The sequence below is a fragment of the Nomascus leucogenys genome, chromosome 10, assembly GCF_006542625.1.
Source record: "Nomascus leucogenys isolate Asia chromosome 10, Asia_NLE_v1, whole genome shotgun sequence".
NCBI classification, from domain to species: domain Eukaryota; kingdom Metazoa; phylum Chordata; class Mammalia; order Primates; family Hylobatidae; genus Nomascus; species Nomascus leucogenys.
In genome coordinates, this window is record NC_044390.1 from 6,770,142 (window position 1) to 6,783,334 (window position 13,193).

Below are 13,193 nucleotides of genomic sequence, written 5' to 3' on the forward strand. Positions count from 1 at the left end.
ATAATATGGGCTGCAGGAAGCAATGTTCTCTCTACTGAATCTTCCCTTTTCCCAGGTGTGATGCAAGAACCCTTGACCAAGTTTCTTTATAAAATAATCTATATTATTTATTTACTAAACAAATACTGAACATCTCAAACCGTAGCAAGGGCTCTAGCCAAGTCCTTCCTTTCCTTCCCAATCACTGAATTTGCTTATAATATTTATATTCATTTAACAAATGGGAATCATAAAGTTTGCCCATCAATCTCACAGCTAAAATGGGCGCAAGAGACAATACACGTAAACTTATTCTGAAAAGGCCTCAAGCTCACCATGATCTTGAGTATTATGAACACGATAATAGTGTCACCCACCTTTGTGCCTATGGCAGTACCTAGCATTCTGTCTTTCCCATGTGAGTGGGTCAACTAAGCATGTCCACTATTAGTAATACTAACTGCTAAAAGTATACTCAATGGACTTTGGTAAACCTCACTGAACCAGCATGCACTAACTTGGGATTTTCCAGAACTCACAAGTTTGCTTTGTAAAATAACAATGTAATCAAGCACATTCCACCAACCTGAGATTCATTTGTTTTCAGTCACTAAGGCTCTTAGAGATCACTTAGTTCAACTACCCAAAAAATGTACAGCACCAAGAACAAACCCTAACTATGGGCTGTGGGTGATAATGATGTGTCAATGTGGATCCATCAATTGTAACAAACCCACATCTCTGGTGGGGGGATGCTCATAATGGGAGAGGCTATGTGTTTGTGGGGGAAAGGGGTATATGGGAAATCTCTGAAATGAGTTAGGTATTATCATTACATCAATTTACAGTAAGAAAATCAAGGCACAGAAGTTAAACAATCTTGTGCAAGGTCACAAAGCTAATGAGTGGCAGAGGCAGGCTTTGAACTCAGGCAGCCTATCTCAAGGCTAAAGCCCACTCTCCTGACCATTACACTCTGCTGCCACCAAGTCATGGCACACCACCATTTATCACCATGTATTCCATACTTCAGATCAGCTTTCCCTTCACGCACATGAATTAACGTGAATTTCTTGTCATTCAGTGTGTACTCTGTGGCATAATGCAGGTAAACAGCTAAATTATTTTTTCACTTATAAATAGGAATAATTTGGAAGTTAAGAACTTTTTAAGCTTCTGGATACCTACTTTATCTTACTGGCACTCAATTTATACAGCTTGGATTCTAAAGTAAACAGGCTCAAAAGGCCTATTTTCTTGGACACTACAGCAGCTGTTCCTTTTTACTTTTAATTTGCTCTGTGCTTTTGGATAGTCTCATTAACATGCTGGGTAGATGCAGGCTGGGCTATATCATAATCAGTTGAATAAGCTAGTAATGAAACCAGAAGGCAAAGGCAGCCTGATTGTCATTTAAATATACAAACTAAATACATAGGCTAGAAGTTCTTTCACCCTTAAGACATAACATCTATAGTATGTAAACCTATTCTGCTGCTTTATTTCAAGGTTCCCCAAGAACTCTGCAAATATGGTCACTGATCTTTGTAACATCTTATAAGCCAGACTCTCAATTATGTGATGGCGTTCTGTGGAGGCCAGAGAATCAAATGATGTGGTCTCTAGAAACTTGGTGTCAAAGCTGAGTAGTTAAATTTGTCAGCAGCTAATATAGCCAAAGACTCCCCAGCTTCCAACACAGACAGCAATGACTCTCCTCTAAGCATCATCCCCAGAGCAGACTGAGTTCCAGTTTATCTCTACACTAAAGGAGAACAATTGGTGGTTATTTCTCAGGATCTCCTAATAACTGAATAAAGATGTAGGTTAATGCAACATTTTGTAAACAGAATTGTGTTTTCAATGAAACCTTGTGAAGGGATAACATACATCCTTTCTTTTCTAAAAAAAATTTTTACTGATATATAATCGTTGTACATATTTTGGGGGTACATGTGATACAATGTGTAATGATCAAATTAGGATAACTGGGATATCCATCACCTCAAACATTTATCTTTTCTTTGTGTTGGGAACATTATAATTCTTCTAGCTATTTTGAAATATACAATAAATTGTTAACTATAATTTCCCTACTGTACTATCAAATACTAGAAATTACTCCTGTTGTTTATCTGTATTTTTGTACCCCTTAGTACATCCTTTCATAAAGCTAAAAACTGTCCTCTAATTTATCTTTTTTATAAGTTAGATTCTTATGGTGGTAAAATTGCAGCCGTGTGGGTCTCATGTAACCAAAACACCAGTCATTCAAATATTTCCAAACACTTATCTTGCCTTAGACAATTAATGAGAATCATCTCCTACACTTGAATGTTTTCAGTAAGAAATAACAGTATCATAAGATCTTATTAGGAATCAATTTTAAATGAAAAAGCTTCCAGAATGTCCAAGTGATCAGCCCAATATAGAGGAGTCCCCAGTCCCTGGGCCATGGACCGGTACTGGTCTGTGGCCTTTTAGGAACCCATCGGCAGAGCAGGAGGTGAGCGGCTGGTGAGTGAACATTACCACCTGAGCTTCTCTTCCTGACAGATCAGTGGTGGCATTAGTTTCTCACAGGAGCAGGAGCCCTACTGTGAACTGCACATGCGAGGGATCTAGCCTGCGCACTCCTTACGAGAATCTAATGCTGATGATCTGAGGTGGAACAGTTTAATCCTGAAACCATACCCCGCCACCCACTTCCTACCACCACCCCATCTGTGGAAAAATTGTCTTCCAAGGAAACCAGTCCCTAGTGCCAAAAAGGTTGGGGACCACTGATATAGAGTATCATCTTCTACCACTTTTACAAGTAAACTGCTATTCAAAAGACTCACTTCAAGCATTCCCCTCCAGGTGAAGCCTTTGCTAACTCTCTGAGGTTGGTCTGGTCACTCCTCTCCTTTGTGCTTCCACCTCCCTCATGAAAGCACGTCCCAGACTCCTTCTAAACTTTAGGGACTTTATTGGTTTACCACCTGCTTCCCCCATAGACTGTAAGCTGCTGAAAGGCAGGAACCAAGCCATAAACATTGTGCCACACAGCAGTAGCTTAGCACACACTGGACATTCAGCACAGTCTTTTTGAGTGGATAGATAAAAGATGCATCAAAAAAACACCAAAAATATGACCCTGAAGCACCACAACACATTCAAATCGCGGCCTCAATCACTAGTAAGTTTTAAAAAGCCAATTAGCTAGAGAAAACAGAGGCAGAGACCTGGGTTTGAGTCCTGGCTTTTCTATTTACTAATTATGTAACTTTATTTTTGGTTTTTTTGTTTGTTTTTGAGATAGTCTCGCTCTGTTGCCCAGGCTGGAGTACAGTGGTGTGATCTTAGCTCACCACAACCTCCGCTCCCCCCGGAGTTCAAGTGAGTCTCACCTCTCAGCCTCCCAAGTAGCTGGGACTACAGGTGCCCACCACAAAACCCAGCTAATTTTTGGATTTTTAGCAGAGATGGGGTTTTGCCATGTTGGCCAGGCTGGTCTTAACTTCTGACCTCAAGTGATCTGCCCACCTTGGCCTCCCAAAGTGCTGGGATTACAGGTGTGAGTCACCACAGCTGGCACTAATTATGTAACTTTAGGAAAGTTATAACCTCAATAGAAAATCATTTTCCTCATCTGTAAACCAAGAATGAAATTTAAGCCTCAAAAAGCTGGCTAGTAAGATGAGGGGAGTGAAGCGTTTTGTAAACTATAAAGCAATATACTGCTGCTATTATTATTGCTGAAGAAATTTCAAAAATATGTTTTTTTAAAGATTTTCAACCAACATAGTTAATTGTGAATGACATGGAAAACAGAACTACGTTAAACACCCAACTTGCTAGTCATTCTAATGCCCCAAGTTTAGCATGAGGCAGTATAACAGCTCTGGACTGAGGGCATCCCTGCCACTGTCACCAAAGCTTCCCCAAGATCTGAGGAAAGTAGTCTTGTGGATCTCAGTTTCATCACTACAAAATGGGGATAAAAGTAACTGCCTTTTTTTTTCTTTTTTTTCCTTTTTAATTATTTTTTTAATTTATTTATTTATTTTATTTTTTGAGACAGAGTTTTGCTCTTGTTGCCTAGGCTGGAGTGCAATGGTGTGATCTCGGCTCACTGTAACCTTCGCCTCCTGGGTTCAAGCGATTCTCCTGCCTCAGCCTCCCAAGTAGCTGGGATTATAGGCGCGCGCCACCATGCCCGGCTATTTTTTGTATTTTTAGTAGAGATAGGGTTTCACCACGTCGGCCAGGCTGGTCTCAAACTCCTGACTTCAGGTGATCTGCCCGCCTTGGCCTCCCAAAGTGCTAGGATTACAGGCGTGAGCCACCGTGCCTGGCTTTTAATTATTTTGTAAAGTTTTTTCTGGTTCTTTTTTGTTTTCAATATTTTTTTCTGTTCTTTTTTTTGGTTACTAAACTCATTTTACCGCCAGATTTTTTTTTTTTTTTTTTTTTTTTTTTTTTTGAGAAAGGGTTTTGCTCTGTCACCCAGGGTGGAATGCAGTGGTGCAATCATGGCTCAAAGCAGCCTTGACCTCACAGACTCGAGCAATCCTCCCACCTTTGCCTCCGGAGTAGCAGCCTTTTTACTCTGCTGGGTTGTAAAAGGCCCAACTGAGAAACAGGAAGTGAAAATAGCTTGGAAAGTATAATATAGGCTATTATTTTCTTTCACAGTTCTTGGGGAGCTCTTACCTTAATATATCCTCCAGCAGAGATAAGCATTTTGCCATCTGGAGAAAAGCAAAGGTCAGTCACCCAGCCTCCATGGGTAGCAGCTCCTTCTTCTGAAAGCGGAGCACACAAATGAAGAAGCTCACCGTTTGAGACATTCCATATCTACGTAAACATGATACACAATTCATTAACAGAGTTATCCAGAAGCTTCTCTGGTTTTAAAACATATATATGTCCATATATATGTATTCTAAAATTATTTTACTAGACTTTATTATAAACAACCCTATGACAGATGCTAATATTGCCATTTATTTCCAGTGGCATTTAATATATAAGCAGTGCTCTAATTTTTCAAATAAAGGTACACCAGAATAAGAAAAAGAAACAGAGGCATAAATGGTAAAAGAAAATAATCATTTGCAAATCTCTCCCTAGAAAATCCAAGAGAACCAAATGGAAAAACTCTTTAGAAAGAGTTCAGTAAGATAGTACATATACATACAAAAATCAGTAACTTTCCTATATTCTGAATAATCAGGGAGAAAAAAATTTTTTTAATGTACCAACAAAAATTTTTAAAATAACACAATTTTAAGGGAGACAACCTTTTCCTGCAGTGGTTGAAAAATGAAACACCACCTCATAACTGGTAAAGGAGCACTTTCATCCAAAGATGCGAACTCAGAGCAAAATGAACATTTCCAAAGCAGCCCTGCCACTTCGGCTGACGCACATTTATGTGACTGGTAGAGAGAAGGTTGGTTACTTAGTCCTCAAGCAGAAGAATCTTAATTTCCCTGGAAAGCCCATCTGATAACACCTCTATTCCTGCAAACTGTATACTCTCCTAGTCTTCCGTACTATATACCTGTTCCTGGAGTTTTAAATCCTCCTTTGTAATGAAAGGGGGAAAACCCCACCTTCCTCATATATACTGGTTACTAAAGTAGTCATCCCAATGCCCAAACTTTTCCAATCAGCTCCCCAATTCGTCTGACACAACTAAATCAACTGACTCCTTTTCCATAATTTCTAATCTTTCAGCATGCAGTACTTTCCATATGGTACTATATTTCCACAGACACAAAGAGAACAACATTCTAAGCCTCCTAAAAAGATTGTTTTCTAAAAGTCAAAATTATATATCTAAAAAAAAAGATTGTTTTCTAAATAAAATTGGCATGGTTTGTATGTGTATCTTAAGCACTGCAGGGTAATAAAACCTGGCCTATCATGCAGACTCTCACTCAATTAGGAGCCCTTCGCTGCCCCCCAGTGACGGAAACGTGAACCTCTGCACTGTTTAACAGGCAGGCAGTCCACAGGGGACTGCAACAAACCACACTGGAAATGGCTATCAAATGGGTATAGTGCTAAAGAGATCTTTTCTTTCAGCACAGAAAACAGCAGAATTTGCAATTCATTTATAATCCAGACCATAATTTACAAAATTATTTTCCTCAAATTCTGCTATCAAAAACAACCTTTGGTTCAAGTCCAAGAATTAAGATGAATCATTCTCAAGCTAATGGCAGAGAATGAACTACAAATGACTAGAGCACTTGCTTCCTCACATATACAGGGAATGCTTCACTCTAACTCTGAAATGAATCCGCTTCTGCAGTGGAGTGCAGCTGTGAATACAATGTGCACAAGAAACAAAAAGAATGCCTCATCCAACCACAACTTCAGGACTATGCTTCCCTGGCCGGTGAACAAAGGTCCCCACTGTGAAGAGTGCTAGCCCAAGCTACAAGAAGAGCAGTGCTCTCATGTCAGCAAACAGCCTACCCTGATTTCTCCATTGTCATCTCCCGTTGCCAGCAGGGTACTGTCCACAGAGAAGGCAGAGCAGCGCACACAGCCGTTGTGGCCCCTCAATTCATGAAGTGGCAAAAGGAGATCAAAACTCCAGATCTGGAAGGCAATTAGGATTGTTTAGCAATGCTACATACACTCAAAATAAGCATCGGCCTTGATTGCTATTCAGCCATAAATTCAATCACATGGACATTCTAGTAACTGGCAATTCATAAACTTTCATGAGATGCCCAAGTTCCAGCATGCAACCTTGTTAATCTTTCTGAGTTTCCCTTTATTTACTCAAGTTAAATTCAGCTCCAGGATCAATGTCACTCCTTCCTTACTTTAGACCTAGAAAGAAGAACACTGAATCAGCTAAGAGCAGTCTGTGGAGTGAAGCAGACCTGAATATGAGTCCTAGCTCCACTGTTCACTAGATTCTTGTGACTAGGATAACTCATATAAGCGTCTATAGCTTCAGACACTGCATCTGTAAAATGAGGACAATTGTACCTATGATGTGAAGGTTAAATGAGATTATAGAGTGAAATTACTAGCATGTGACAAGTAATCTTTAAAGGTTAGTCACTATACTAGCCTACTTCTTGGCAGCCAAATGCTGGGTTTTTTTTCCTTTGAATATTGTCTCATGGTTTTGTCAACATCATTTAGCAACCACATACTGAGAACTACCAAGTTCCAAGCCCTGTGAGCTAAGAACTAGTGGAACTAAGATAAACTAGCTACAGCCACTATCCTTGAAAAGTTTATAGTTTAGTCATGAAGACAGGCTCACAAACAGTTAGTGAACAGTTGTATGAAGTAAATGTTCTAACAAATGAATAAAATGTAATAGAAACACTGGAGGTAGAGCAGCTAACCTTGCTTTAGGGTCAGGAAACGCTTCAAAAGAGCTGCCATCAAATCTAGGTCTAGAAGGATGAGTCATAATGCTTCAAGGTAAAAGAGTAGAACGTTTATCAAACCAAAGTTAGCATCATGCACAAAAAGATGAAGTTGGAAAATAGGCTGGCACAGAGGAAACAATACAGCAGAAAAAGATGGTGATGAGCTAAGTAGTTGGCCTATAAACCATTAGGTAACAGGTGTTTCAACAAGGGACACAGGCAGTGGTATGGAAGATAAAGTGGAAGAGGTGCAGATCAGAGGCAGGATGCTGGGACAGTCCACCAGTGGAGGAGGAGGAAAGCATGCTCTTCAGGGTGGTGACAAGGAGGAGAAGATAACTCTAAGATGCACTAAAGAGTCATCAACAGAGCACAAAAGACAGGATACAGCCCTGACAATTCCAAGGTTTATAGTTTGGAAAGATTGGTAGAAGGAGAAAAAAGGAGAGAAGGGAGTACTTGAGGTCCCCCACCAAGCAGCATCATTCACCAGAATGTGATTTTAGACACATGTCAATTATATTACATTAATTATATTAAAATTGTATTGTCAGTGTATAATTAAATGTAAATCCCTTTCAATGATTTTTATTGCCTACAATATGCAGTAGAGGTTGCATTTGATTAGTTATAGACAAAAAGTAATCCATAAGGGAGAAATCAGAAGTCCTCAATGTATTTCATTTCATTCATTTGATACCAACTAAATGCCAATGGGCATCCTCCAAAAGATCACAAAATATGAGACAGACATGTAGAGAGCAACTGTTATGTCCTGTTGCATATATTATTTGAACTCATTATACATAACCACTACCAAAGTTTTATGCATGGTTTCAATTGATTGACCTACCTTTGCAGTCTTGTCAGCAGAGGTAGACGAAAACTTGGTAGCATCATGAGAAATGTCACAAGAAAGTACTGTACCCTGGTGACAGACAAAGTCTTTTTCTTTATTTCCAGTAACAATATTCCATACCTTAAAAAAAAAAACACTTGGAGGTTGACACTTTTAAGAACATTTTATATTAAAAAGCATAATCAGCTACAAGACAGGTCTATAAAACAAGAGTTTTAATACACTGGCTGTTCTGACCCCTTTACTTTAAATGTGACTAACAGTATAAATGCTCATTAAAACACAGCAGATGTAGGTGACTGCAATGAACAGAAAACAAGCATGAGAAAAATAAAAAATTTTTAATTAAGTAATTAGCCTCACAGTGGCTTTTGGCTGTCTCAATATAATCATTGCAATATGAGAATACTTTTTCAAAAAAACAAATTTATACTTTAAATTACCTTCACTGTTCCATCAAATGACCAAGAAAGCAGTCTTGAATTTTTCAAGAGTCTAAAGTCTTTCACTGTTTCCTGATGGGCTCGTAGAAAGATAAATTTGTCCAAATGCCAATTCCATACCTGAATATCAAAGAAATAAGTCTGTTATAATCCTCCCCCAATCCTATCTCATTGGAGGGGTGGAGAGAGTGTACATTCTCTTGTCTAAAGTCTTTTACTCACATGGCATTTCAGTAAAACACAGAAGAATAACAGAGAAGACTGTGGTGTCCACATTCTACAGACAGAGAGAAGCTGGGGTTACGTAAATTGACTAGGGGCAAAATAAAATACTTTTCCTCCCAAATAAAATTTGTTTTCTTCAGTTGCTTGGAGAACAGTTAATTATACCAGAAGATAGAAAAAAAATATATATATGCCAGTGAGCTCACCATCTGATTAAATTTTCCTGAGAAAATTATCCTAATTACATAGTCACAGATTTCTGAACCTACAAGCTGGGGAAGTCTACAGATCCTGGCCCCACTGAAGCTGGCCTGGGAAGGTCAGTTGATCAAAGCAGCTTCAAAACAGAACATGGAGTTTCCAAGCTTCAAATACCTCAGCTATCCTCCAACACAATCCTCAAAATGACGGAAGTAAGAAGGCATTGTTTTTCACGTGGAGCTTCAGGAGGAGCTCCTCAGACATAAGGAAAGGGGTGGAAGGGGGAGAAATAACATGAGTAACTAGCACAAAATATGTATACAAACGTATCTGAGACACAGAGGTACACAGAAGTTTATTTTTATGCTATGTCTATGTAAAGGACATCTCTTAATTACTAAATCAAAGCAACTGTATTTAGAGCTTTATTAATACTTGACTTCAAATTAACTTATTGAACAAATGTCTATTTAGTACCTATATGCAAGGCAAATAGGAATCAAACAAGGATCTAGCATAAAGAAACTTAAGAGTTTAGCAAAGAAAATGAGAAATACAACAACAAACCCAAAAAGTCCTACGATAGAAGATACAATGATAGAGATAAAAGTTCTGTGAAACTCAAAAAAAGTAATTCCTTACAGAAAATTTGGTGGAGACAGCACATTCAAAGTAGGCTTGAGGAATGGGTTGAAAGTGTGATTCACAAACTGAGAAGGGTTCTTCAAAGGGAATAAATGTTGGAGTTAAAGTACAGGAGCAGGGAAATGTGAAAAGGGACCTGCTCATGATTCCATCTGACTAGAGCATAGGAGACGCAGAAGAAACAGAAGAGAAAAAAGGTTGGGAAGGTATCCAAAGAAACAGCCCCATGGGCCTGATGAAGCTAAAATTCTGAGGTATGGGAAAACAGGCCAGCTCCAAAAGAATAAAAAGATAAAGAAAAAGCAGCCACCACTACAGGTATGCACATAAGTAACATTCTGAGTCTAGCTTTTTATTGGCCAATGTTAAACAGCAGAAATATCTTTAATCAGACCTAGGCAAAATCTTAAAATAAATGACATCTCTTATTCCCCTTTTTTTTACTTCTTTTTCCACCACATTTAGCAGTCACCCTCCCCACCAAGCCCTGGCTTTAAGATCTCTCATCTTCTGCCTCAGAATGATCATTCACAGAAGCAGGCTATCAGGAGCACGGGGTCTTGTATGCAAGCAAGAGAACTTTAGAAGATGAACTGGAAGTGAGAGTAATTCTAAAGAGAATGAATTAGTAATTTTCATATTTTAAGAACCCAATGAGATATGCTGGGGGAAGGGGAAGAAATGGAGGCATTTCTGGCTTCCCAAATCATACCAGAGAAGAAGGGCACCCCATGTGACTAAGCATAAAAGACCTTAGTCCATTTCTACCAGGAAACTCCTGGCTCTCTCCTCCTGCTTTCTGGGCTTTACTGGACTGGAGGATCAATGGCTATGCTGAACAGCTCCTCCTAGTTTACAGACACTGCCTATTCTAGCTTTGCCTGATTCAATGTTCATTTCTAACTTAGTATCTTACTTCTGCCCTCTGCATCAAGAACTCAGACAGCCTTCCTGAGCAGATATAACAAAGAATTTGACAACCTCTGAGGGCAGATTAAGAATAGCCTTTGCAGCTTTTGTTACAGAAGGTTTCTGACTAGGCAATGATGATGAGTGATTTTTTGTTGTTGTTGTTGTTGCACGGAAACATACTGTGATAACTGAATAACCTTAATATCACTAAACTTCCACCACCATTAGTCAAATGTAAAAGTTGAGTTTGGGGATGTCTCTATCATTGACTATTTTTGCAATGTATATATACTTGTAGAATTTTTTCAACTATATGAATAAAATTTAAATTGTAGAAATGTTAAGGAAACTTTTTTTTTCTTTTTTTTTTTTGAGACAGAGTCTTGCTCTGTCGCCCAGGCTGGAGTATAGTGGCGGGATCTCAGCTCACTGCAAGCTTTGCCTCCCGGGTTCATGCCATTCTCCTGCCTCAGCCTCCCGAGTAGCTGGGACTACAGGTGCCCGCCACCACGCCTGGCTAATTTTTTTGTATTTTTTAGTAGGGACGGGTTTCACTGTGCTAGCCAGGATGGTCTCGATCTCCTGACCTCGTGATCCGCCCGCCTCGGCCTCCCAAAGTGCTGGGATTACAGGCGTGAGCCACCATGCCTGACCGGAAACTTTTCATACCAGCAAGAACTAACATAGTCTTATATACTGGCTCATGTAAGCATGGGTAATACTTGGCCTTGATTTACCTCAAGGTAAAGGATCAAAAACTACCAAAGTAGACCTCAATTTTCACAATCTTAAGGGCTATAATCAGGTGAGTTGATTCTTCAAACTTTGGCAATAACTTCAGCTCAGCAAAGATCTACAGAACCCTTACTGGATTCCAGGCTTTGGGGATACAAAGATGATTAAAACAAACCTCCACTTCATCATTTACAAAAACTTTAAAAAATGAAAACAAAACCCAACCAGTCATTTCTTGAAAATATCTATAGAGTTTTGTTACATTTAAAACACTGTAAATGTAAAAAGTATTCTGAGTAGAACAGAAAAAGAGGAAGAAACACAACTACTTAACTCATATTTCTAAATATAATCTAACTCCTTTCCTAAAAATATTTCTAGAAATTATTCTTCCCCCTAGCTGAGAATACCTGAAATCGTCAAGCTGGTCATAAAAACCTTACGAATTTAACTTTTGATAGAAAGACTACATAGCATACGATGTCTCAAAAGAACTTCATCAGATGTAGTTTTTAGTTTTACCCATTCCAAAGACATCTGGAGAGGAAGAAAGGTGACTATTACACTGAGTTTTACAGCTAGAACACCAGTGTCATGGGAGCCGATAACAAATAAGTTTCTGTACTGAAGCCAAATTTCATTCCAATCATCCTGCTTCCTAGGACTCACACAGACACAGCATTAAAAGATCTTTTTCCCAAAACAGTTTTTAACAATACAATTAAATATTCTCACCACAATTAACATATATACTAAATAAAAGAATATAATAACTTCCATTGAACATATGCATTATCTCCTTCACTTCTAAAGCCCTACTAAAATGGCAAGGTCAAAAGAATGAGAAAGGAGATAACAGCAACAAAATGTGGGAGGCTGGAAAGCAAGAGAATGGTAACTGACTCAGCAAAGTCAAGAAAACAGAATCCTTTATAAAGGCATTATAAAAAGTCAAAAGCGGCCAGGCACGGTGGCTCACGCCTGTAATCCCAGCACTTTGGGAGACTGAGGCGGGAGGATCACAAGGTCAAGAGATCGAGACCATCCTGGCCAACATGGTGAAACCCCATCTCTACTAAAAAAAATACAAAAAAAAAAAAAAATTATCCAGGCATGGTGGCACGCGCCTGTAGTCCCAGCTACTCAGGAGGCTGAGGCAGGGGAATCGCTTGAACCCAGGAGGCAGAGGCTGCAGTGAGCCAAGATCATGCCACTGCACTCCAGCCTGGCAACAGAGCAAGACTGTCTCAAAAAAAAAAAAAAGAAAAGAAAAGAAAAAGTCTAAAGCAACAAAATAGGCATTTTGAACTCCCCAAATGCTCAAAAATGGAAGGCACTAAGTATACCCAAAGGAAGAAATGAGGGTGGGGCTAAGAATATAAGTATTAGGAATTAGGAGGCAGAGAATCCTAAGACAGCCACACAGTGTTCACCAGAAAGTGCAATGGAACAACTAGAGAAGAGCAGCAGACACTGAGTGTGAGGGGGCTGGGTACAGTCTGGGAGGACTGGAGCAGCGTGAGCCTTGTGAGCTCTCAAAATTAACCAGAACAACCCTACAATGAGGAGAAACCACAAGGAATTTAATCCAAATGGAGTAGAACAAGGATAAGGGCAACGAAGGAAAGAGAAGGTCGAAATAACTGTGAGGGAAGGAGATGGAGCAAAGAGATCTCCTAAGAACAAGGCCATTATATATTTGAGATGGGGACTTGCTCTGTTGCCCAGGCTGGAGTGCAGTAGCATGATCATAGCTCACTCCAGCCAGGACCTCCTAGGCTCAAGCGATCCTCCAACCTC

General features: G+C 39.4%; 1 protein-coding gene across 3 annotated transcripts in view; it reads right to left on the reverse strand.

Moving 5' to 3' along the window:
• Window positions 1-13,193, reverse strand: part of APAF1 (apoptotic peptidase activating factor 1) — a 94,997-nt gene that overhangs the window by 3,423 nt on the left and 78,381 nt on the right. For 2 of the 3 annotated variants that reach the window (XM_003259706.3, XM_030819787.1), the window contains 4 exons: window positions 8,676-8,795; window positions 8,227-8,352; window positions 6,454-6,579; window positions 4,678-4,821 (listed from right to left, as the gene is read on the reverse strand). The exons of the other annotated variant lie outside the window; for it this stretch is intronic. In XM_003259706.3, the coding sequence (XP_003259754.2) occupies window positions 4,678-4,821; window positions 6,454-6,579; window positions 8,227-8,352; window positions 8,676-8,795 (516 nt within the window). The remainder of the gene's footprint in view (window positions 1-4,677; window positions 4,822-6,453; window positions 6,580-8,226; window positions 8,353-8,675; window positions 8,796-13,193) is intronic. 3 annotated transcript variants of the gene reach the window in all.